Below are 27,133 nucleotides of genomic sequence, written 5' to 3'. Positions count from 1 at the left end.
TGTCACACAATGTAATAAGTTTAAATAATTCTGTACTAGATTTCTTTCTGGTGCTGTTGACAATTCTAGAGCTTTACCTCTTACAGCAGTTTAGGTCACAAACTCATGATTGTTGAGCTGGCATTTGTAAATTTGAGATGCAGCACCGAGAAGTAGTCTTTTGCATCCTCATTGACCTAGTCCAAGGGAAGTTGGCATGTACTCCTCTACTTTGACCCAAAGGTAAAATCTTTCTGTTACTGAAAATATTGAAACTCACCTTTAGATACACGAGTGTTAAGTAAAAGTGGCTTATGTCAGAGCAGATTATACTTCTATGTATTTTCAAGTTATAGATAGGATTGTCTTTAGGCAAACGTGTTCAAGGTTTTTTGCTTCAGAATTTCAAAAGTTTACTGCCTGGGCACCGTGTTTAAATAGTGAATTTGGTGGTAGTCGTTTTGAGAAAAGTAAACACCCATAACAAAAGTAACCCATGTCCTTACACTGAATGTTTGCTTCCAGTTGAAACTTATTATTATGACACAAAAATAGTACGGTTGCATATTTATCTGTAGGACTTAGATTCCAGAGCACCGACATTCCAATAGAAAACAATATTGAGAAGATTATGTTATACTATATGAAGGCATTTATACTCCATGTATCGGACATAAAGTATTAAGATTTTTATGTCTGCATCAACATTAATAACTTTGGTCTCAAAACATGCATATGTAATTATTATGTAGTATTAAATTAAATATGTGAAGAGGTGCATTATATTCTCCTTCCCTTGTGAATCGTAAAGACAGTTATTCATTCAGACTAGTTTTTATTTTGATCCAAAATGTCGTAAAAAATCCAAATCACTTGTTACTCAATTTACAACAAAACATGTCATGGTAAGATGAAGTACAATAATACACGTAATGAGGCGATGGAAGAATTGAAAAATCCTGAAAGAACCCTTGTTAGTCAAATGACAATTTCATGGGTCCCCCAGAGTTCAACAACCTCTACAATATCAGAAATGTAGCAATGTTTCTGCATATTAAGCAGGGTGTATGATATTTCTAGCCCTAAAGCAAATGCAGAAAGAATTTAGTAATGGCAAGTGAAAAAAAAACTATCTGCAACGCCTCCCTTTAACCTCCACTGTTATATAGCACTTAGAAATAACAGGAGTTGGCAGGGTCTCGCTTCCCCATTTTCCCTAGGCTAAAACAATTTAGGGCCTTTTAAAGCCTTCTATTAAATATTAGGAGTTACATCAACACAAAATATATATATGCCCAACTTCCCTGCATAGCCAATTCATTAAGCGCATTGAGAATATATAACCTTCCTGTGCATGGTAAGTGATAATAAATAATACATGTACAAACACGTACAAGTTTTAAAAAACGAACATTTGCTTTATAATGTTTCTGAAAAAAATCCTAATTGGCCATACATTTGAATAGTCTACAGCTTTTTAAAACTAAAATTAAATATGCTTAATTTTTTCATTTTTTTACTGGGATAGCAATAGGATAAGCAATGCGTTTCATAGTCAGGCAGACCTACAATGAGCACCGGTAGGTGCAATAATGCGAACGTTATAGGAGTTCGGACTCTACGACTTCCAGATGGGGGTTTGGGTGGGGGGGGGGGGTCACCCAATGTGTATTTGCTGCGCATAGAGTCCCTCTGTGTTATTACTATAGTCATAGGTAGAGAGTTGCCTTGCTGGGGTTGTGAGCTGGCAGGATCTTCAAGCGTGAGAAGGTAAGCATGCAGCAGCTGCCATATGTTGGGAGGTCTTGATGTAGGCGACTGCAGGCTTGCCTACAATTGACTGTTTGTATTACAGTGTAATAAGCTATTAAGCTATGTGTTTTGAGAGTGCAGGTCCCTGCTTCCCTCATTGTATGGCAATTTCCTTTTTAGCAAGCAGGAAAGAGATCGCAATGAAACGACGCAAGGCAATAGGGATGTCGTGAATGAGTCCCAGGAGCGCCATCAATGGCAAGGGTGGAAGTGTGATTTGGCTCACGCATGACAGCTCGGCAGATATGTCCCGCCCAGTACTAGGCTATCTTGTCACAGGTCTGCACCATATAGCAAAGTCTGCTGACGGAGAATGACTTTTGTTGCAGGCGCGGGAGCAGTAGGTTTCCATACCATGTTGTTTAGCCGGTGTAGTGAGTGCCCACCAGAGGAATTTGAAGTGGAGTAGTTTGTGACTGTGATTTAAGAGAGAACAGTTGTCGGTATACAGCATTTATACCACTGGGGATCAGTCAGTGGGTGACCAAGATCCTGTTCCCAGGCCGCACGGACCCCAGCATCTCTGGTTGGAAGCAAAGCCAAGCTTGATTGGTAAAGTTTAGATTTTAAATTATTCCCACCGGTGTCCATAATAAGTAGTTTCGAGGAGGGTGGAACGGGGTGGTTGGCAAAAGGGGGGGGGGGACATCCAGTTCTGTGTGATATCTGAGAACCTGGGCTCCGAGTGCCCCCTGCAACCTCTGCAGCACAAACTGGTCTATCAAAGAGACAGTTTGGAAGCTCCTTCCGTGAAAATACATGTTCATCGGGAAAGAGGTCTCCAGTGGTGGTTAGAGAATAGCTGGTGAGGGTTCGGTGCACCAGAACCTCTTGCGTGGTGGGGAGCCAAGGGTTGGTGGCCAGAGGGAGGGCCTATCAATATAATAAGAGGCCCTCCCGTCACCTAGATCAGCCACTTCCAAGGCCCAGCTAGTTGTGGACACTGTCTAGATGTCATGGGGGTCACGTGACTGTCCCGCCGGCAGCAATGCAGCCAGTGGCATAGGGGCATGTTACAAAATAAGGGTTAACCCAATAGCCCTGGGACCTGGGTAATCAATGTTGTATATAAAGTGGTCCCAGTTGGAACAACATGCTAGACACACATAACAATTGTAAACAGTACAGATATTTCAAAAATGTATTTTGTAAACAGAATAGTATGAGTGATGTTCTTTAATATACATCCTCACATGCAAATCAATTGTCAGAATAATCAACAAATGGTAGACATATATATATATAGTCTCAGTGTCAATAGGAGAGAAGGGGACAGGTGGGTAGAGGACCGTGTTTGGGATAGTGTGGAAGTAGAAGACAAATTAGAGAAGCAGTAACAGGTGGTCTTATGTGCATTCAAAATTCAGTACCACATTGACATATATACATCGTCATAAATAAATTGTGCATTGGATAATCCTATCCCACATGTATAATAACACAGCCACTAAATGTTCTGTTGTTTGGAGGGTAGGACAAGGAAGGTATGTCGACGTTTCGACCCCAAAGGTGTAGGCTAGATCCTGCCCTACTGCGGGGTCTTCTTCAGGACAAGTGGGGGAGGTGGGAAGGTGAAGAAGGGCACCTAAAGACCACAGCAATGTCGTGTGGTACCGTCTGTTGCGAAATGTGGGCCAAAAGGCTCAAATGAAGAGGGAGAGCGTATGAACCTAAATTTCGTAAGATCGACCCAGGCCTCATGGGCGTTATTTCGAGGGATGGTAGGTATCAGGAAAAACTTCAGGGGTGTTAGTCGGGCCGCATCTAGTCGGCACGTGTGTGCAATCAATGCAATCGCAGGGGTCCCTGAGCATCTGAGCAGAACCTGCGATTCGGACTAGACTATATATATATATATATATATATATATGTCTACCATTTGTTGATTATTCTGACAATTGATTTGCATGTGAGGATGTATATTAAAGAACATCACTCATACTATTCTGTTTACAAAATAGATTTTTGAAATATCTGTACTGTTTACAATTGTTATGTGTGTCTAGCATGTTGTTCCAACTGGGACCACTTTATATACAACAGTGGTATAGGGGCAGCAGATCTGCGTCCGGACTAGTGTATGGCATGCGGGTGGTACCAGTGATGATCAAAGCTGCACAGGGCCACCAGATAGTTCAGACGAAAAGTTGGGACCCGATGCCCCGGTCGTCCTCCCCCTTCTTTGCTCGTACAGTAGGGTAATTGTGCCCCAACTAATTCTCGGCTGCTTGCCCCTCCCCCGCCCCACCCCACCCCCTCTGTCTTCACCCGGAAAAGGCATATGAAGGTGGTACGAAGCGTTGCGTAAAACATATTAGCGGAGTAGGATGTTATGACACATTTCCAAGAACCAGGGCAAAACCACCAGTTAAATAATGGCTATACATACGGCCAGCCATGGATAGTGGAAGCTTCAGCCATTTTTTTGACTTATGTGGACAATTTATCCAGGTCAGTTGCTGAGGCGTATTATCTGCTACTTATCTCTGTGGACATCTATCCAGAGCTACTTTAATGTGCACCACACCAGTAGGAATTCACTATCAATGCTGCTCGACACTGTTGTCAGGGGAAATATCTGACTTACCTAAACTTCGACGGGGCCCTTATCGGATTGTTTCCCTTAGTATGGACGCCAGGTTATCACTCGGGTGCCTTACATAGAGGATAATGTCATCTGCATAAAGTGTGAGCAGGAGTGGTCCGTTTTTAAAATGTAGCCCTCTATGGAGGTGCCTTTCCTGCAGGTGGCGTATCATGGGGTCTAAGGCTATAATAAATAGTATAGGTGATAGCTGGCACCCTTGCCTTGTTTCCAGTGTCGGGGGTGGGGGGTGGGGGGGGGAGGGTAGTAGGGCAACTGCGTCCCATTCAAGTGAATGGGTGCTGTGGGCAGTGTATTCAGCAGCATGATGAGTGTTGTGAATGCCAGACGGAGACCCATTTTGCTCAATTTGGCTTGCAGGAACGGCCACTCCAGTGAGTCAGATGCTTTCTCAGCTTCCAACAGCCCAACTACCGCGTGCACAGTGGGGAAGATTCTATGTAAAACCGCAAAGAGCGTGCGTAGATTCAAAGCTGTGGATCTGTGCAGGACAAACCCTTATTGGGCTGGGGATATTATTTGGTCTGGCGGGAGAAAAAGTCTGTTTGCTATCATTTTAGCCAAGATCTTGTCAAAGTTTAATAGGGAGAGTGGCCTATATGAGCTGCAATGCTGCGGGTCTTTTCCAGGTTTGGGGAGCAGTTTTATCACTGCTTCATGGAGAGTGGGAAGAAGGACCCCACTCTCTAACGCCTCCCGATACAGTTCAAGGAGGTGTGGGGCTAGCAAGTATTTATAGCCTTTATACTAAATGCCTGACAACCCATTGAGACCCGGCGCCTTTGTACAGTCCATGGCCTCTATCGCTTGAACTATCTCCTCAACTGTGAAGGGTTCCCCAAGGAATTGTTGGTGTGCAGAACTAAGCCACACCATGGCTATCTCCTTTAAGTAATGTGTTCTGTCTGCTGCACATCTGTGACCCAGGGGGTGTATAGGTCTGTGTAGTAGGTAAGTACCCCGTCCTGAATACCCAGTGTGTCTGTGATATAGGTTCCCTCTGGTTATAGAAGATTGGCTCCTATGGGGTTGCAGCTGTCAGGCAACTGTATGACCTGTCTTTCTCCCTCCTCATACTTCCTGACTATTGCGTGTTTTCCTAGAAAATGCGTTTTTCAGCTGTCTTATGGAAGTCCGCTGATAGGGAGGCGCGGCCATGGAGGTGTGTCTGAAACCTGTGCGCTGCCTGGGCTTGATCAATCGCAGATTACTGTTTCTCAGTTTGGAAGAGGGTGCGTCGCAGACCTTTCAGGATCCCCCTCACCTCATATAAACTGACCCTTTGTTTATTTTGAAAAATTCCACTACTGCTGTACAGAGTTCTGTCCAGAATGACTCTTCTTGGTGTGCCAACCTGGGGGTCCTCCACTGTCTCTCCACCCCACCAGCCCTTGGTATATAGCCCAGAAGTACTGGGGAGCGATCTGACCGGGTTCGCGGGAGTTGCTGTATAGAGTCGATCCATGGGGTCATGGTGTGCAGACGAAGCCAATAGTCTTAGTGGGTCCAGGTGTTAAGTTGTGCTGAGTAATGTGTAGGCAGGCTGATAAGGGCACTGTTAACGTCCGGCATCACCAGATTGTGTTGTGCTTAGTTCCTGCAGAGTACACCGGGATCTTGATTTAGTACCAGGGATGTCTGCAGTGCTATTACATTTGGGGGCAAGTACCAGATTAAAACCTCCCCCAAACAGCTGTAGTCCGCTTTCACCAACTCAGTCGAGACTTGCAGACTGTGAGAGAATTCCAGGCTGCTTCTTTTTGGCGCATATATGTTGATTAGGAGTATGATGTACCCCAGCAGGCAGCCTGTCACTAAGCAGTAGCGACCCTCTGTGTCATTGTGAACTGTGGACAGTTGGAATGACACTAGCTTATGTATAATTATTGAGACTCCCCAGGCATATGTACTGTAGCCTGCAAAGTAACAATGAGCTCCCCATGTGGATGCAAAAGTGGGCAATTGTGTGGGAGGGCAGGTGTGTTTCTTATAAAATGGCAATGTCAACCTGGTGTCTCTGCAAGTAGTGCAACACCTCCTTGCCCTTGCATGTGTTCTTTAAGCCTCATATATTTCAAGTTGCTAGTGTTAGGTCCGCAAAGGGGTGTACCTTAACATATGTGGTCATTGATGATCTGGGAAAGGAAAGATAGTTGTTTCTAGAAATGACGGCGTTTTAGCAACAGTAACCTTAAAAGCAAGTGTTTGCGAAACTATGCATAACTCAACCTGAATTTAATCTCCCACACCCCACCAATCCCCGTGACCATTCCTAAGGGGAAAGCCCAACACCATTGCCACAATTATGAACACATGCAGCATAAAATAATACCTAAACAGTAATGTGTGAAACACACTTGAGGGCTGGCAACGCTACGAGGAATATAAGTTGCTGATACATTTTGCAATTTTCCATATGCTAAGACATTAAATGTTAGCTGGATCATAATGAGAGTATGCAACAACCAATCCAAAGCAAATACATGGCCCAGCTACAGTCCGGTTGAGACCATAGATGTTTGCCTGTGTAAAAAAGGTCAACACTGGCACCCGATTTTGCTTTAAATAGCGATCTTAGAGGGGAGTCTTTCTATTGTGCCACTTGGGCTTCAGAAAACTTGCAGCAAAATTCCTGTACTGGAGTTGGAGTTTCAAAAAACCACAGTATGCCCACTACCTGCAGGCGGGCTGGGTACACCATCCCATAGCGAAGGCCCATATTGCATAGTGTGACCTTGACACCTGTGAACTTGCGGTGGCCGTCCTGGATGCTCGCAGGGAAATAAAGATAGAAAGAGACAGATGAGCCTTGCCATTTGAGTGGCCCTTTTTCTATAGCCTTTCGCAAGGCAGTGTCTTAGTCTTTGAGATTTAACAGGCGGGCAATGAGTGGTCTTGGCAGGCAGCCAGGGATGGAGCGCGGACCAGGGGAGCGGTGATCTCTCTCAACCACGAATGTGGCTCTGAAGGAGTCCCTGCAAAACAGGTCGGCCAAGAGCTGCTCCTCGAACTGATCAAGGCAGCCAGTGTTCGTGAATTCTGGGATCCCCAGGATGCAGATGTTGTTACGCCTGATTCTTGCCTCCAAATCCTCTTTCTCCATTGCAATTGTCTTAGAAGCTTTACCATGCAGCATATTTTATTGGTCGACTGGGAAGTCCGGTCCTCCAGATCGGAGATCCTTATCTCCACAGTGTCCAGTCTCTTTTTGTGGTGGTCCAAGCGCATCCAGACGCTTTTCTAGTGTATCAATGCTGCTGTCTAGGGCTTTGAAGCCCGCCCTAAGCTCCAACATGAGGGCGACGGTTGCTGCCGGTGCTGCAGCAAAGGCCGCTCAGCACCCCCCATCCCCCTCCACCATCAACTGGCTGCAGCCCTCCCCAGTGGACTTGGTCTTGTCAAATGTCAGCTGGCGTTCCTTTGGGTCCCTCTATTTTAGTGAGGACGCGGTAGCTGACAGTTCAGGTCCCTGTGTGTGTTCAGGGGGAAGCTCCAATCCCCCCGGCTCAGTATCCGTAACGGCTGGATGAGGTCCTACCCACCACAATCAAGAGGTATTGAGTGCGGGGACCAGGTTCCGAATACATGTACAGTGGCTACTCGGCAGTGATCTTTCGCTGATCAGGGACGAGGCACAGACCCGTCAGTCCAGCGGATCAGGAATCCGGTCAGTCAGTAGTCCGCCTTCAGCGGGGCGAGTGTTACAGATGGGCGTGCTGCGCCCCCTTGGTGGTGATGCCGCTGCCTACCATGCAGCAACTGAAACAGGGGTGACTACGTAGGGGGGTAGGTCAGCAACCCAGCAGAGTAAGGCCGCCAGCTCCTCACCGATCACGGCCCCTCCAGTACCGGCCCCACAGATGCACCAGGCCCCTGTAGCCACAGAATGTAGGAGCCAAAACATAATGCAGGCCCTGCTGTCCACCAGTGTGTCTTCTGCCCTGGCCCACAGGCTTGGCATCACAGGCTGCCTCTCTCTCTCTCCCGGCCTCTGTGAGCAGGTCCCGACTAGGAGTGCAGTGCTTGGTGAGTAAAAAGGAAGAGGGAGGCAGGGCCACACAGAGCCCTGAGCCGGGCCAGCTTGTGCTGATGGCCGACCCCCAGGCTCACCCGTGGACCCTGTCACCACGGGGCCGGCTTGCCTTGTTGCTGGATGCACCTATTCCTGGTGCAGTCCTTCGCCAGCCCCGAGTCTCCACCTCCGCAGCTGCTAATGGCTCCTCCAGGCCGCCATCTGATGTTCTTCCTGCGACAGTGTGAGCTCTCTGCATGCGGTCCTGGCTCCAGTCTCCTCTTTCCACACCAGCCTAAAAAGGCATGTTCCTCTTAACATATTTGCAGCCGCCCACACATGACTCTCTATAAAACGTGGACAGTTCACAACATTAATAGCCTCACAAGACATTATCAAAACATAACTTTGGGTCCTATCTGTGACTTTAGACCTCTGTGTTGCTCTCCCGTTCCCAGATATCCATGCATGTTTTTTCTCGTGAGCTTGATGATCATGCACGCTGACTGCAGTGACCCTTTTTGTTTGCTTTTTATGGGCTGGCTTGGTAGAGCAGTTCTCGCCAGACAATTATGTGAGCATCTTTAGGGTGGGACTTTAGTCCACCCACATGTTTGGAGCCAGGAGTACAGCTTTTGTTTGGGCGCAAGTTGTGTGCTTCCAAAAAAAGTTCTTGTACTTCACTGAAACTGGGATTATTTTATAGATCCAGCTGGCTGAGGTTGACATTTCTGGGACACACACTTGACATTGTAATACTTTAAATGTGTCTTAGATAACTAGATACTTTATGGCGGTTGTCTTTCTCTGGCAGCAACACAGAAGGGAGATAGGCAGTTATTAAACTTCATGGATGTTTAAGTCTGGCCTGACAGTGCAACCGTCACCTAACTTTTTAGCCTAAACCAACATTACTCTACCGTTCTTTTATCCCACACAAATATATATTAATTACCAGGCTAATTACTTTTAATGCTTTATGTTACCATACAAGATTCCATAAAAGCCTGACCTATTGACATTGCAATGCTTTTTTTTCTGCTTTTTTCCTACATCAGAGCAGGCTCTTATGTCCGATTGACCCCCAAAAAGTACTGACTTTGTGTGAATGTGGCTATTGTCCTCTATTTCCATGGCTGTGCTGCAACTGACATAGGTGGGAGATTCATTACATTCAGAGTCCCAGGCGTTTTAACCTGCAACCCAGTAGAGATTCTGCCTATTGCTCTCCTCCTGCATAAATGGAGTCCTTACATCCATCGTGTAGAACATGTATGACAGAGGCCTGTGGCATGTGTTGGTTGGGATTTACTGGGGTCCATTGCGTAGGGTGAGAGGAGGTGAGCGAGACAGCACTCCACAAGACCGTTCTCTCATTTGTGCTAAGCTTGTGATCTCTATCTCTGATTTCCCAACTACATGTGCACTTTTGCCCCACAGAAGCTGGTGTACCTAATCGATACTGGAGATAGGCAGCCCATTCCCATTTTCTCTAGAGTAGAATTCCCCACCATCCCTCTTTTTTCTGTTTTAGCCCTCTCCACAGACAACGCCTCTCCAGATAAAGGCCATTACACATTGCACCAGAGTGTGCCCAAAAACCTTTCTTGTGCTGTGAAATGAAATTTGATTTGTAGAGCGCATGGCTGCCCGAAAGCGTCCCAGCGCTTGCTTAGGGAACCCGTCCTGGTATTCCCCTGCAGGATAACCCATTACTGGGCATCCCCAAGGTGAAAGCCAGGCATCCCACTGCGAGGGGCCGTTGTGGAGATTAAGCAAGCTATTGCCCAGAGTTGCAGAGTGGGACTCCTTAATTGGAATAGGCACCGAGGCAAGAATTGTCAGGTCCGGGAAATTTTGAGCCCAAGACCCGCCGAGGCGGGGAATTGAACCCTGGTCCAGGCCAAACCTCAGCATCAGGGTCTGCCGCTCCAACCACTTGAGCCACACTTCTCCACGCTTTCGCTGGTGAAGCAGCCCATAAGACAGTCTCACAACAGTGGAATTATACAAAGTACAGAATTCCTTCTCCTGGATTTAGTAAATCTTAAATGAGGTACACCCTTAAGAGGATGTTCTCATTGGGAAACAAGGGATTTGCAGTGTTATACGGGTTACCAAATTTACACCTGAAACAATATGTCGGACCCACACGTACTATAAAAACCTCATGTACAAGGACAAATGTTTATGTAAAAAATCATTCATTTATTTTGTAAAAGTTAAAAAATTCATATTAACATGAGATACGTTATCTGAACCAACAAGCAGTACATTTTAAATTTTTGCAAAAATATACACTCAAATGATTAAAAAGGTTGTCAGATTAAAAATGCTATAATAGCACTGTCTACATCAACATATTAAAAACATCTCATTTATTGGTCAAACAATGGTAAAGGAACAAACTGTCGACGCGGCGTTTCGGTGCCCTTTGTTTTATTCTTGCACCTTCTTCAGGACTCGTTCCCTGTATTTGTCACATCTACAAAAATCATAGTACATTTCATTAGGTCCCATACTTTTATTGCATCAGTTACACTTAGATTACTATCACTATTTAGTTTTCCCTAATATTTGGTAACCCACATACATAGCAATACAAAGGTCATTGCATATTGCTCACCAGCATCTCCAATGCAATGCTTATTTTCTTAAGTATTTGTATCTAGGACTTGTATCATGTTATTGTACTCTAGATACATGTTGGATGTTTCATTAATTAACATCACGGACTATTTATCTTATTGACTCTATATACACCCTGGCGGTTGACTTACCCAGGGTATTTTATTTCCTGGATCTGATGTCTGAGCCTGTTTCTATCCGCTCTTTACACTGTTTCTTTGTTTATGCTAGAACAACAAAACTTTTCATATAGTTATTTCTGCTGACTTATGTGGACATTTTTCAGAAAAACTATAGTTCTGATTTTTACCTCATATGCTGGTTAATTTCCGGTTTTCACTCTATTTTTATGGAAGGGACCCACTTCAATCCTAATTGGAAAAAGACGTATTTTTATAACACTACCCTTATGCTTGCATAAGTCAGACATGTTAGTGTGCTTAGATTCTTACCAGTCCACTTTCCATATCACTTTGCGTGGTGGGAAGGACGCCTCTGGGAGCTACCTTTTCTTTTCCTTATATCTTTCTAGCTGTATTATATCAAAAAACAATTCATGGTTTTAGTGGTTTTAATCTAAGTTTTTCTAGGACATCTGGTGCTCTGTCTTATATCTACAGTAATCATCTTACCTCACTGGTTAGATAAGGAGTTACTTTCTGTTTGGTTCACTCTCTTATTTGTCCAGATTTTAAGGTTATGCAGTGTCCCAGTTGGAGCTTTTTTTTTAAATTTTCAGCTCTCAACTCTAGGGAAACAAAAAGAAAAAAGAATAGGGACAATAATGATTATACCCATCTTCTCTCTAAAGTTTGAGCCCCCTCTTTTTGTCCTACTTACTTAGTATAGGTAGCTGAACTGCGTGGCGCCTTCCTCTTCCCCGGTTTTTTTCAACTGGTAAACTCACCTACTGTTTTCAGATTATATACCCTTGTTGATTGGTTAATTGCTATCACCTGGTATCTGTTTCTTGTTAGTTAGTTTGTTTGATTTGGGTTTTAGCGCTGCCATATTGTAGTTCGTTTGATTGTTTATATATCTGGTACCAGCCATCCTATTTAGTTCATAAAACATACTTACTATCCACGATTTGTAATTTCCTTATTTTATAAGCATCCAGTACTGTTTATATGGACTAGATGTCCGGACATTAGTGCTTTCATAAATGTAATTTTTCTGCTAAGTGCCCTGCATCTAAATTGCATTTTCTTTAAGGTGATATTTTTTATTTCTCAATGTGGGCTTTTATTCATGACAAATACTATTGTTATTGTCATTTAGATTGTTTTAAACAGCCCGGTTTGAAAAAACGGGCTTCGATTGCGGCCGCCATCTTGGCTTGGGCACTCGATCCTTCTTTCTTGGAAAGCCCGGTTTAGAAAGGCTAGCCCCGATCGCGGTCGCCATATTGAATTGGGACCTCGATCCTTCATAATCCCAACAGTTGTTTTAATCTATATTAATATGGGTATTTTCTAGACATTTGCTATTCCAAGCAGCTATTGGAATTAACAAAGGGTCTAGTTCCCAATCTAATATGGAGAACGCGATCGGAGCTCGCCCTTCTAAACCGGGCTCCCTAAGATAGTAGTGCCCAATCTAAGATGGCGACCGCAATCAGAGCTCGTTTTTTCAAACCGGGCACTTCAAGACAAATGCAAATAATAATTATAATAGGATTTGTCCCTGAATAAAAGCGCACATTATGAAATTAAATATTCCACCATAAAAGAAAACGCATTATACTCGGGACATCAACTATCGTCTTTAAGGAACACATATTAATATATACTATCAAACGAGAATTATGTAGGCAAATGTCTAGAAAATACCCATATTAATATAGATTAAAACAACTGTTGGGATTATGAAGGATCGAGGTCCCAATTCAATATGGCGATCGGGGCTAGCCTTTCTAAACCGGGCTTTCCAAGAAAGAAGGATCGAGTGCCCAATCCAAGATGGCGGCCGCAATCGAAGCCCGTTTTTTCAAACCGGGCTGTTTAAAACAATCTAAATGACAATAACAATAGTATTTGTCATGAATAAAAGCCCACATTGAGAAATAAAAAATATCACCTTAAAGAAAATGCAATTTAGATGCAGGGCTAGCCTTTCTAAACCGGGCTTTCCAAGAAAGAAGGATCGAGTGCCCAATCCAAGATGGCGGCCGCAATCGAAGCCCGTTTTTTCAAACCGGGCTGTTTAAAACAATCTAAATGACAATAACAATAGTATTTGTCATGAATAAAAGCCCACATTGAGAAATAAAAAATATCACATTAAAGAAAATGCAATTTAGATGCAGGGCACTTAGCAGAAAAATTACATTTATGAAAGCACTAATGTCCGGACATCTAGTCCATATAAACAGTACTGGATGCTTATAAAATAAGGAAATTACAAATCGTGGATAGTAAGTATGTTTTATGAACTAAATAGGATGGCTGGTACCAGATATATAAACAATCAAACGAACTACAATATGGCAGCGCTAAAACCCAAATCAAACAAACTAACTAACAAGAAACAGATACCAGGTGATAGCAATTAACCAATCAACAAGGGTATATAATCTGAAAACAGTAGGTGAGTTTACCAGTTGAAAAAAACCGGGGAAGAGGAAGGCGCCACGCAGTTCAGCTACCTATACTAAGTAAGTAGGACAAAAAGAGGGGGCTCAAACTTTAGAGAGAAGATGGGTATAATCATTATTGTCCCTATTCTTTTTTCTTTTTGTTTCCCTAGAGTTGAGAGCTGAAAATTAAAAAAAAAAGCTCCAACTGGGACACTGCATAACCTTAAAATCTGGACAAATAAGAGAGTGAACCAAACAGAAAGTAACTCCTTATCTAACCAGTGAGGTAAGATGATTACTGTAGATATAAGACAGAGCACCAGATGTCCTAGAAAAACTTAGATTAAAACCACTAAAACCATGAATTGTTTTTTGATATAATACAGCTAGAAAGATATAAGGAAAAGAAAAGGTAGCTCCCAGAGGCGTCCTTCCCACCACGCAAAGTGATATGGAAAGTGGACTGGTAAGAATCTAAGCACACTAACATGTCTGACTTATGCAAGCATAAGGGTAGTGTTATAAAAATACGTCTTTTTCCAATTAGGATTGAAGTGGGTCCCTTCCATAAAAATAGAGTGAAAACCGGAAATTAACCAGCATATGAGGTAAAAATCAGAACTATAGTTTTTCTGAAAAATGTCCACATAAGTCAGCAGAAATAACTATATGAAAAGTTTTGTTGTTCTAGCATAAACAAAGAAACAGTGTAAAGAGCGGATAGAAACAGGCTCAGACATCAGATCCAGGAAATAAAATACCCTGGGTAAGTCAACCGCCAGGGTGTATATAGAGTCAATAAGATAAATAGTCCGTGATGTTAATTAATGAAACATCCAACATGTATCTAGAGTACAATAACATGATACAAGTCCTAGATACAAATACTTAAGAAAATAAGCATTGCATTGGAGATGCTGGTGAGCAATATGCAATGACCTTTGTATTGCTATGTATGTGGGTTACCAAATATTAGGGAAAACTAAATAGTGATAGTAATCTAAGTGTAACTGATGCAATAAAAGTATGGGACCTAATGAAATGTACTATGATTTTTGTAGATGTGACAAATACAGGGAACGAGTCCTGAAGAAGGTGCAAGAATAAAACAAAGGGCACCGAAACGCCGCGTCGACAGTTTGTTCCTTTACCATTGTTTGACCAATAAATGAGATGTTTTTAATATGTTGATGTAGACAGTGCTATTATAGCATTTTTAATCTGACAACCTTTTTAATCATTTGAGTGTATATTTTTGCAAAAATTTAAAATGTACTGCTTGTTGGTTCAGATAACGTATCTCATGTTATTATGAATTTTTTAACTTTTACAAAATAAATGAATGATTTTTTACATAAACTTTTGTCCTTGTACATGAGGTTTTTATAGTACGTGTGGGTCCGACATATTGTTTCAGGTGTAAATTTGGTAACCCGTATAACACTGCAAATCCCTTGTTTCCCAATGAGAACATCCTCTTAAGGGTGTACCTCATTTAAGATTTACTAAATCCAGGAGAAGGAATTCTGTACTTTGTATATTTGGTGACCCAATCCTTTTCCTGTCTGAAAGGGTAGCTCCCTGCTCAAAACTTTTTAGATCACAACAGTGGAAACCATCATTCTCCAGGTTTGTGCCTTGCAATATTTTGGAATCTGCAGGTGCCACAGTTGCCTTTGCAGTCTTCCTTGGCTGCCAAAGTAAGATAAGACTACTATTATCCATGAAACTATTTGTACCTCCCCCAATGCCTGTATTGGATGCAGATCATTTAATGGACACTGTGAAGGTGTACCCACCTGTGTAAGGAAAGAAGACCTTTGGACCAGGGGTGGAACCTCTGGTGGATTGCCATCTCCACCAGACTGTTCCCAAGTCTGGGAAGTCTGCAGTATCTCTTGGCAGCTCAATGTTAAAGAAGAGTAATCCCTCTGTCTGCAAGAGGAGCTGAATTGTGCTTGCCAGGAATCGTGACCTGATCGTCAAGTAGACTACACAAGGCTCATTGGCGACACAATCTGTTGATTTCTTCATTCCTTCCCTACAAAAAATAAACCTGCCCTTCTCTAATGTCCAGTTGAGAAAGCAGTCCACACCCTGACAATCCGATATAAGCAACTCAGCCAGAGCTCTTTAATCTTCTCCAACTCAGCTTAAAGAGGTCTTCACCCTGTAGACCGCATGATTACAGTATCAAAAACAAATAGGCCTTCTTCCCCCTCATACTCTGAGAGCTCTACTGGCTACCATCAATTTCTAGGATCACTGTGTGAAGCCTTACCTCTAGATCAATTTTGCTGAAAGACGCTCCCTATCCGTCCTCTTTTATTTGTGGGAGCTGCCTAAACACCTAAACACCTAAACATATGAAGCAGGAGCATTCTAAGGATTGAGGCATTCAGGTTCATAAAGTGCTCCTAATTGGGACCTCACCTTCTGCCTAAAAAATCTTCCACTGTGCATTAAAACTCAACCCTGATTATATTAGACAATAAAGAACCACACCTTTCACCCGTGACTAGTAAGGCACAGAAAAGATTAGAACAATCCGCATGATCGCTTGCCTACCCTCTGGATGAAGAAACAATGGGTAGGTTTAACTTTAAGGCATGGTTTTTTTTAGGAAGTCTCCTTTTATTCAAGAACTTCCTTGGGATAAGCACGCTGCTACTTCGCAGGACTAGTATCCTGCCTTCATCCTGTGATTCATAAACCTTTGTTGGATTATGACACCAGATCACTTCCAAACATTTCTGAGCCAGGTAGAAGCATCCCCCATAGGTTAATAATTCCAAAAAAGGGTTCAGTGTTAAAGCAAGCTCTTGCGCTGGCACAGGGGAGCTATGTAGAAAAGCATGGTTTTACAGAAGGTGTGAGGGCCTTTTGGTTCTCTGTTAATACAATTCCTTTGCCCTTTCTAAAGTAAAGAAGTGACTGCCCATTTATGTTATTGAGTGTTATCTATTATGTCCGTCTGGGTCAGCGTCTCCAAGTTCAGGACCTTGTCCCAGTATAAAGCAAATCCTTCTCAGGGGAGTGAGGGCAAGCAGTTAAGTGTGTGTTGGGGGAAAGAGGGGAATATCTTGGCTACTCAGTTCGGAGGCAACAACACTGTGGCTCTAAGATACTAATAGTAAAGGGCCTTACCATCACCCGTTAAGTGGCAATAAGAAGAAATCATCAAATGGTGATAATGACCTCCCTAAAACATCAACAACAGAAACAGATATTGAAAAATACAACCACATTAAAATATATTTACAAAATAAATCGTTAGAAGTATTGAACCACTAGTATATTCCAGTACATTTAAAAAATAATTCAAAACTGTGTAGCGGTCAGTATGGTAGGTGGGGAAAAGACAAAAAATAAATCTTGACCTAGGTGTTTCCAATGCCTTTTTAATTATCATTATTCTTAAGTACCTTGTTCGAGATACTTAGTATAGAGCAAACAATCAGCACATGGACCCTTTTGGTGCTCTGCTCACAGATCGCATCAAGATTCAACAATGTTCAGATGATGCACAACTCTGCTTGAAGGTCTCCTCTGCTTCAAACACCCAACGCCTCAAACACTGCCTGAAGGTAACCCAGACATGGATGCTCAGTGCCAACCTGAAACTCAACCAAGACAGAATTCCTGTTATTTGCCACTAACCACAAACAAGAAATAGTGTAAATCTGGCTCAATGGATTGAACCATGACCTATTTGAACCTCAGCTCACTGTATGTTGAGTCACTTGGATTTTTCCTTGGACAACACCTCAACCTCAAGGAGCACAGTGCCAAAAAGCAAAGATGGCCTAATACCAACTTTCTCTTCTAAAGAAAGCGAAACAGTTTCTACCATAAAAACAACTTCAGAAATGCTGTTAAAACCCTTGTACTCTTGCATCTGGATGGTGGTAATATCCTGTGCCGCGGCCTTCCAATCTCCTCACTGACTGCTTGTAAATGTATTTGAGCTTATATAGCGCACAGCTACCCACAAAGGGTTTCCCGGCGCTTGCTTAGGGAACCCGTCCTGGTATTCCCCTGTGAGATAACCCCAGCAGGGTATCCACAAGGTGAAAGCCAGACATCCCACCGCGAGGGGCCGTTGTGGAGATTAAGCAAGCTATTGCCCAGAGTCGCAGAGTGTGAACCCATGAGTTGAGAAGGCACCGGAGCGAGAATTATCGCGTCCGTGGAATTTTTTGAGCCCAAGACCCGCCGAGGCGGGGAATTGAACCCTGGTCCAGGGCCGATCTCAGCTTCCGGGTCTGCCGCCTCTAACCCCTGAGCCACACTTCTCCACTGCTTGAAAAGACATCCTATGTGTCATAGCATGTCTAATTCAGGGCTGAAGAAATATAGCATCACCCCTATCCTGATGGGAATCCATTGGTTCCCCTTGCCGGGCTGCACTATTTTCAGACCAACTGCATAATTTACAAAATCATCCCAACCGGCATCCCTGTTTACGTCGCAGACAAGCTCACAATCTCTAGTTCTGTAGGACACTGTCAGACTGCAGACTATGAAGTGTAAAAAGAAAACTAAAGCAGCAGGCCTTTTCCATCTATCAATTATTCTGGAACAACATTCCTTTATCCATACGGACCGAGACAACGGTGTCCAGTTAATACTACAACACAGTGCACTATCCACCCATAACCCACCTGATCTCCTATCACTTGTTGACCGTGTTCGTCTTTGAACCTGTACAGCGCCCCACTGTTTTTTGGCTTGGTTCGCTCTATAGAAGTACCATACATATATGCTCCAAATATTGCACACAGAGTTTACACATTGTCTATGCGAGTCCCTGCCAGCTCCTTTAGGTACTTCTTAGCGGTAGCCCGTACATGTGAAGCACCAAAATCTGCACATTATGATATCCTAATAAGACCAAATATGATTAAATTGTGTTAGTCAGTGTAGATTTCCCAATATGATCTGGAGCAGGTAATACTCGCATAGTATCTAACAAGTAACTATACTGTTTTGTAATATAGTGTATCTCACTCCTAGCATGAGTTGTCTTTGCCCTATGATTATAAATCACAATTGTGTAATTAAGAAACAATAATACTTCACCCACGTTACATTATGTTTTAAATAAAATTCATATGTAAAATTACATCTGGCTTCACACTGAACTAACTTACATATAGAATTTTCCATTGCTTAAAAATATAATAAGACCATTGTAAGAAATACGGTTATTGGTTAAGGGGGGTGTATGCCCCACTCCGGCAACAGCCACAATCCTTGTGAGGGTGAGCCACAACAGTCACTAACTTAACCTGCGCTTAATAATCTGGCAGCTTGGCACAAAAACAGTCATGCTTGACTTGGAGGCAAAGTATTTACGCAGCACACACATGTTAAAGTAAAAACCCAAGAGCGGGACCCCCTTATACCTGAGGTATACCTTAGTAGACTTCTACCTTACTCAATCAGCGAGCTCCTAACTGTGCACACGTCACTTACATGCTTTATAATTATGTACAGGTGGTGCACAGGCTGGGGGGCAGTGGGTGCGGGGCTTCATTGCAGCACATCACTAGTGGTTACTTTCCCTCCCTTCATTTAATTTGTCCTCTTTTGTTGAACTCTACTCCCCTGTTCGACATCAGTTTTATGATACCCTTGCGTTGCATGCGCTTTCGGGGATTCCAAAATGGCACTGCCACCATAATTGCTGTCCACATTGGGCTCAAATATATGATTACATTGTCTACTCTTCTGCGGGCATATAAAGGCTAGATTTTTGCTTTCCTTGGTGTAAAACAATGTACAGCTTTCTGTGGAATGCCATAGCTCTTAGCAAAGATCTTGCCAGCTGATGTATGTTTTACGTTATCCATTGTAATATTATTACATATTGATCCTAATAGTAAACTCATGAAAAATGCTTCACATATATCATTCCCTCCTTCTTATTTGTTTCTACTTAACTGGCATACTTTACGCACTGGCTAATGCGTTAATGCAATATTACTGATTTGTTGCATGTTAATAAACAGATTTAAACAAAAAAAAGTAAAAACGCAACACGTGAAACCCCCCAAGCCAATTTAGAATAAAGGAGTACATTTCCATAAATAAAGTGATAGCAGAACGACAAAAATCTAATCAGTAGAACCATAAATATTCAGTTTTAATGTTTTTTTGTGCAAGTAGCACCTAAAGGCAGAATGCAACACTCGCTGCAATCTGGTCGTGCTAGACCGAGGTTCAGGCCAACCCAGCGGGACCGTGGGTCGGATACAAGAACTAGGTTAGTCCCACTGAAAAGTTACCTTTCCAAGTCTGGTGCATAGGTTTCTGTTCGCATTGAAGAAGGCTTTCGACACAAAGAGGGGTCTAGTGTTGTGGACGGTCATCACTGTAATGCAAAGATTCTGTCATCGCTGGAGCTTCACAGTGGTTAATTGTCATGGACGGTCGCTGTTTGTGCTAAGTGCAGATATCACATTCCCAGTCGTCTCGGGCGGTTGCTGTTGGTGTGAATAGCAGGTCTCGGAGCTTCACGTTAGTGTTCGTCGCGGACAACAGAGTTTCGGCATGAAGAGGCCCTTTTACGGTCGCAAGGAGCTTCCACTGATACCATCCAAGGGTCCAGGAACTGGGGGCACCTCTTGAGGATCAGGCCCCACTCTAGCAGAGGCCGGCAGCAAGGCTCAGGCAGGTCCAGTTGCACCCGACTAGATGCATGCAGGGCCGTTTCTGCCATTAGGCAGAACTAGGCGGCAGCATAGGGCGGCAAAATGGGGATGGCGGCAAAAATCATACTGGCAGCAGCACCGAGTGGACTGCACTGTGCAAGCGCACCTAAGAAATGTTTGGGAAGAGCAAATGCCGTTTTCCCCCTAACACTGCAACATAAACAAAACCGTGCACTGGACGATTCTATGTTGAAGACCGTTAACATAAACTTCTTTTATTTGACTTTTCTCCTATAAACGTCCTTGAGAAAAAAAAGAACACTACATCTTTGATAAGGGAAAGAGTTGGGAGGTAACGAGCCCACCTTCCCAGTTCCCAGTAAATTTGGCTAGCCGGAGTTTAGAAGCGTTGTTAGTGTTTCTTATCTCTGTGAAAATACCAAAGGTTGCTATTTACGATGGGGTCATGAAAAAAACGGCGGTTACATTTTCAAGTAGTGCACGCCTTTGTTTACTTGTGTTAGTACAGATCATTTATTTATTATTCCTGCCTCTCTTTGTTGTCACAGTTTCATTATATTTAGCTTGCTGCATGGCAAGGGTTTGTGTGGATACCATTAGTGAATATCTTGTAATGTTGGCATGTACATATTATATTGTCTTGGGGTAACTGAATTGATTTCATATTTCATTGATACAAATATACCAACAGTATCATAATAGGATTCTTGCAATATGGGTTTAAAAAATATTATTGGCTGGTATGAGCTGCAGAATGCAGGCTTTTTGTCTGTTTTTTTTTTTTTTAGAAAAATTAAGTTTCCCTTAAACAATGTTTTAGACATTTTCTATCCTTGAAAGATGGTGTTATAGGTGGTTTCATCCCCAGCTCATTTTGAAAAGTCTTATAGAATTCACTAGGTAAACCATCTTGCCCTAGTGTTTTAGATAACTATGATAATATCACTTCAAAAACAGATTTTTCTGGGATGGATTAACCATTATGACACACTATTCGTGATGTATTTTCACTGATTTGGCTGGCTGCAAAATTATTTTAACCTAATTGCTGTTGAGGTGAAATGCTTCTCAATTTCAACTGCGTCTTCAACTATGTGACCCCTTATATTGTAATCGCTCTTGTTCTGAGTCCAATTTTTTTTGTGTTCTGTCTGTTATTCCTATTTGAGACATGAACATCAACTGTTACCTCTCCTCTCCCTCCAATTGTAAAGAGCTCTGATATCATTCGGGATCATGTTCACACTATATAAAGCTTTATAAATAAATAAATTTTTTTAAAAAGCTCAGTAGTTTTGGATTACTAGCAAATACCTGTCAAAAAATCAGACACTGATACAGTAATCTAGGATCAGAGGTACTGTTCCATTCAGCAGAGTAGTGGGCCTGTGGTCTTCTTAAATTAGTATGTGTGTACGGTGTACATCAGGTATGACCAGGTGCAGGGCCGTTAAATAATACATTTATTCTTCTAGCCTGGATGACGGGGGAAGAGAGTGATGGTAGAAAAAAGGAGGGGGCGGCAATTTTCAATTCTCGCCAAGGGTGGCAAAACACCTAGAAACGGCCCTGGCTGCATGGAAGCCTCTGAAGCTTGTTGTGTCCCTACAGCTCACACTGGTCAGCCAACTGATCCTTGTAATCACTCTGGAACTGGCTTCCTTGATCTCAGGCTACTTAATCTTGCTTCTTCAGACAGCAAAGCAGTCCTTGAAGTAGCAGGGCATTCTTTCTTCTGAACCTTCCACAGGTCCAAGAGTGACCTGATTAGTTGTTCTAAATTTCCTTTTTTTTTTTAAAACCTAATTCCAGCGTTTACGGGGGAGGAGGAGGTTCCCTTGCCCTACCGCCAACACTTGTTCAGGTAAGTTCTTCCCCTTTCCATGGTCAGGGCCAAGAGGTCTGGGTTGGCAAAAAGTAGGGCAGGTCTGGTGTCTGGTTCATTTGTGTGTTCTGTAGGAAAATCCCTTTGAAGTATAATGGACGCTGGGTACTGCCCTTCCCCAACCACCCTGCCAGTATGGCCAATCTTGCTCACACCCAAGCTCCCTTTGTCTCACTGTCTCGAAGCAATACAAAGATTTCAACAGCAAAGCCACTCGCAGTGATATGTGACCCAGGACACTGCCATAAAGGCACAGTTAGTTGGAACAAGAAAATGGCAAATTTTTGAAAGAGGCATTTTCAAAATTGTAAAGAGAATTTTAAATTACAGGTAATTTGAGAGTAAACTGCATATTTCTGTCTGCTCCCAATCTAAAGTTAGCACGTATTTAACGTAAATGTAATAAGGTAGGTACCCCCAGTGTTAGTCAATGCGAAAAATAGGCCTTACAACAGTGAAAAATAACTTTTGCTTGTTTTCACACTCAGCACATGTTAAACTGAAGTACATAGGTCCTACTTTTTAAATGCAATGCACCCTGCCCCATGAGTCTTTAGGGCCGCCCTAAGGATGGCTTATAAGTATTAAAAAGGAAGGTTTAAGCCTTTCAAAAGGTTTATTTAGCCATTTAGAAATGGCACTTTAAAACTGGCCACACAGGCTGCTATGACTGACTTGAGATATGTGTTAAGGTGCTACTTTAGTGGGTGGCACAATGAATGCTGCAGGTCCACTAGAAGCATTTAATTTACAGGCCATGGGTACCGGTAGCACCATTTCCTAGTCTTACAAGTAAAGTACATGTGCCAGCTAGGTGTTGCCAACTTGACCATGTTTGAAGGAGAGGGCACAAGCACTTTAGCACTGGTTAGCATCGGTAGAGTCCTAAAGCCAACAAAAACAAATTCAGCAAACTGCAGAGGTGAAGGCAAAGGTTTGGGGGAATACCACACTAACGATGTCCGGTCTAATACCATCTAAGAATTGCTCATAGTGCTCTAAAATAAGTGCCACACGCCCCCAACTCAAGTTACGCTGCTTGAGCCTCAAGATGGATTCAAACTGTAAGTAAAAACTTCTATATTTTATCTTTAGTTTTATTTAAATAGTTAAGCATCAATCTCTCTGTAAAAATAGGAGAATCCGTTTCATAGACTGGGGGAGGTAATGAAAGTGCTTTAGTGCTATTATTTTTGATGGTTTATGTGAAATGTCCTTGACATCCTTTGTGAAGCGACAACCGCTACATAAATCATAACTTGTTTCTCTTTACCAAGAGAGTGATCCAATCCTCCAACTAAATTTGACTTCCATGTATCTCGTAGCAAATACTTCTGTATTGCTCTTGGATGTATTAATATTCAGGTAGTATGCTTGGCATATTTCGATAACAGCTCAAGACCTTCTCCTGCTGTACACCGGTGCTCCCATTTGATACAATGTCATTGTTGCAACAGATGGGTGCAAATATTGGCAGTACCAAATGTAGAGGAAAATGTCACTATTGACTAAGATAGGAGTAAAATAAAAATCCTGCTGCACTGGGAAAACAATACAGGGCCACAATCAATGTACCTCTGCATACATCTATTCTCAAGGGATATTAGTTGATACAGGCCCTTATCTCCCATTGGTACTTTAGTCTTCATAAAAACTCATTAGATCTGTAGACTGTTTACTTTTCCATGTATTCAACAGGCAACTAGTTTGCACTAAAAGGCCTGATCATAAATTTGGCACAAGGTGATTGCCCCTTGCCCACCCCTTGCTTAGTACCTCCTCCTCCCCACCTCGCTGATTTCCCCCTCCTACCCCGAACTCCCATGGAACGTATCACATTTAATGCGGTCATATTATCCAGACAGGACGAATTTGGATGAAATCCAGATTGCTCTTTAGGCAAAACATTATTTTTAACAAGACATCACAATGGAGCTCCTGTTATGTATTCTTTGAATAACACTATTGAAATTTCCCCAAACCCCTTTGAGTCTAATAATTGTTTCCACTGATAAATGACCAAGTTATTGTCTTGCGATACCTCCAATTCAGTTTTTGACAATATATTGTCATATACTTCTCTTAAATATACTTGGCCTAGGCGTGCTCCGATATATGGACAATACTAGGTCACAATAACCTTGATTTCCTCAGTAAAAGCCCTCAATAAGTGACGTGATCACCATCTTGTTTGTGTTTCCAATTTTCATGATGTTTACTTGTTATTTCTCCTTGTCTCTAACGTAGGATCTGGAAGATGGTCAATTTGCGGGCGATCCACTTAAACTTGAAACTTTATTTGAACGTCCAAATTTGGATCAACTCTTGCAGTTCTTTCAGCATCATCCAATTCAGCCTTCGGAAAACTTGCCCTTTAATGAACGGTTAGCATTTTGGAGAAAAGATGGGACAAGACGAGATTGGTTGAGTTATTCTATCATCCGCAAAGCCCTTTTCTGCTCATTTTGCTTGGCATTTAGTACAAGTAAAGAAAGCGGTCCATTTATCAGTGGGATGAGAAGCTGGAAACATGTTTACCAGCGGATAGAGGAACATGAGAAGAGCAATCATCACCAGCACTGCATTGAGTCTGTCGGGATGCCCTCGTGTGTAAACCTAAGTAGGCTTCATCCGCAGGACTTAACATGCACTGAATCAAGTTCGACTTCTCCAGAAGACTGTCCAGAAATCGTAAGTATGACAAATAATTTCTTGTAGTGAATTGAAATTATAAAGGTTATGTTTGACAGCCATTTAGTTGTAATACGTGGAAAATGCATTTGGTTGAATTGATATGCCTCATCTATTGTTATGCAATCAGGTCAGCATTCTTACCCTCAATAGGTGCTGCAACATGGTTCCCGCTTGCTCTAGTGTGCCACTGAAGATTGCAAGGCTGATAGCACAAACGACTTGCTGGAAAGTACACGTATATCTGTAAAACGGCTAGAAAATTAAATTGGTTGCAAAAAACGTCTGTGGAAATAAAAGTTTGCATATTTTGCACCAGATGCCAGGTTTGCCTACGAGAAATTGGAATAGTGTTGGAATGATTTTAGTGGTTGGGTATACCATACAGTATTACCATTTATGCTCCATTTCCCATGTGCAACTCGCAAACTCTAGCATTGCTTGTAGGAAATTGTGCATGCCAATAAGGAGGCTGAATGCAGTTCATGAGGTAACCAATTTGAAATTTGGTAAAAATGTAAAAAAAAAAAAAATGTAAATTGATACTTGTATAGCGCACTACTCACCCGCAAAGGTCTCAAGGCGCTTGTACGAATACCGCTGTGGAACCCATCCTGGGTTTCCCTGTGAGGCGTCCACTCCTGGGCACCCCCAAGGTGAAGTCAGGCATCCTTAGCGTTGTGGGGGCCGTTGTGGAGATTAAGCAAGCTATTGCCCAGAGTTGCAGAGGGGGACTCAATGATTGGAATAGGCCCCGAGGCAAGAATTATCAGGTACGTGGACTTTTTGAGCGCAAGACCCGCCGAGGCGGGGAATTGAACTCTGGTCCCGGGCCAGACCTCTGCATCAGGGTCTGCCGCTCTAACATCCGGTTTTGAAGGTACTTCTGCACTTGTAATGAGGCTGTTAGTATTCAAGAGACTTGACTCATGATGCACAGAGAGAGAAGGAGAGCACTGTTATGCAAGAAGGAGGGCGGGAGTGAGAAAGGACGAACGTGAGAGAGCTCCAAAGGGAGGGGGAGAGAGTTCAGGAGGGAGGGAGGAAAGGGAGCGCAGGGGTGAGGGCAAGGTAGTGTAGGAGGTAGGGAAGAAGGCGTAGCAAGGGAGGGCGGGAGCAAGGGAGGGAAGCTGAAGGGAGAGGAGCTCATGATGGAGGTAGGAATAAGGAGTGCAGGACGGAAAGGGCATGCGGGTAAAGGGAGCGAGAGTGGGCCGGGGAAGGAGCATATGAGTGGGGAAGGAGGGAGGAAGGGACAGTTGCTTTAGCTAACCAGGCTAACATTAAAGATCATTTCTGGTCCAGCATGTGTAAAGACCCTAATTTGCTCCTAGGATTGTTTAGTAGTCTGCTTATGTTTGGTGTTCGATCCACTCGTGCTCTCTGGTCAATTGTCCTGAAAAATACCTGGTTCTCTGCATCCAGATCCATAGAAAAGCCGAACACCTTTCACTTAGAATGCTTGTGTGCCATCCATGCTCCAAGCGGCCTGCTTGGCATGTAATAATCATCTACGCTCCTACAAAAAGCTTATAGTAGAAGCCAACACAGACTTTCCCATCAATCAAATTGTTCTTCCTTCAACTATAGTCAAAGTTTCAATTAGCCTTCACTGTCTGTCAAAGCTGAAACGCCTCAAGCCTGACATAACTTTCCCAAACAGTTATTAAAAAATAAATTGCTGATCTTTATAGTACTGTACCTCTGGATGAAATCCCTATTTGACGGTCACCTCTTCAAATTTAGCAACCTTTTCTGTGGCAGGGTGACGGTGGCCACTCTGTTCGGTGTCATCCAGTTTAATGCGTTGATGGTGATTGGAAAGAGAGGATGCGAGCCAGTGTAGGAATTATCAGAGCTAGATTCAGCTGTGTAGAACACCTGAAAAATCAAACTGGGACCAGAAAGTTGCTCTAGTCTTGACAAGACAGGTGTTGTCTACAACAATTTTATGTGGTTTGAGATTGTCTGTTTCTATAAGCATTCTGCAGGGGATTCATTAAAAAAAATTGTGTAGTGGGATGCACCTCATGCTGGTAACTTGCTTGGTGTATTTCATTTTTTTCTGTGAATAAGATCTTTAGACTATCCCGTTTGGTTTTTCAGGTGTTTTACACAGCTGATCCTCTAGCTCTGACAAATCCTACACTGGCTCAAATCCTCTCCCTCCAATCACCGTTAACTCATCCAGGGGGTATCTTAGAAGCCCTTTACTGCTGTTGTCTTCATATAGAGACGCTCTTTCTTCATGTCCCCTTAATGCGAC

At 42.9% G+C, this 27,133-nt stretch overlaps 1 protein-coding gene across 2 annotated transcripts in view; it reads left to right on the top strand.

Annotated features, from left to right (window-relative positions):
* Window positions 1–27,133, top strand: part of LOC147698968 (uncharacterized) — an 82,526-nt gene that overhangs the window by 42,905 nt on the left and 12,488 nt on the right. For both annotated transcript variants that reach the window (XM_086935547.1, XM_086935548.1), the window contains exon 4: window positions 24,424–24,867. In XM_086935547.1, the coding sequence (XP_086791673.1) occupies window positions 24,424–24,867 (444 nt within the window). The remainder of the gene's footprint in view (window positions 1–24,423; window positions 24,868–27,133) is intronic.

Source organism: Lissotriton vulgaris, chromosome 8, assembly GCF_964263255.1.
Source record: "Lissotriton vulgaris chromosome 8, aLisVul1.2, whole genome shotgun sequence".
NCBI lineage: Eukaryota > Metazoa > Chordata > Amphibia > Caudata > Salamandridae > Lissotriton > Lissotriton vulgaris.
The sequence above is the reverse complement of the archived record's forward strand: the minus strand, read 5'-3'. Positions and strand labels throughout refer to the sequence as shown.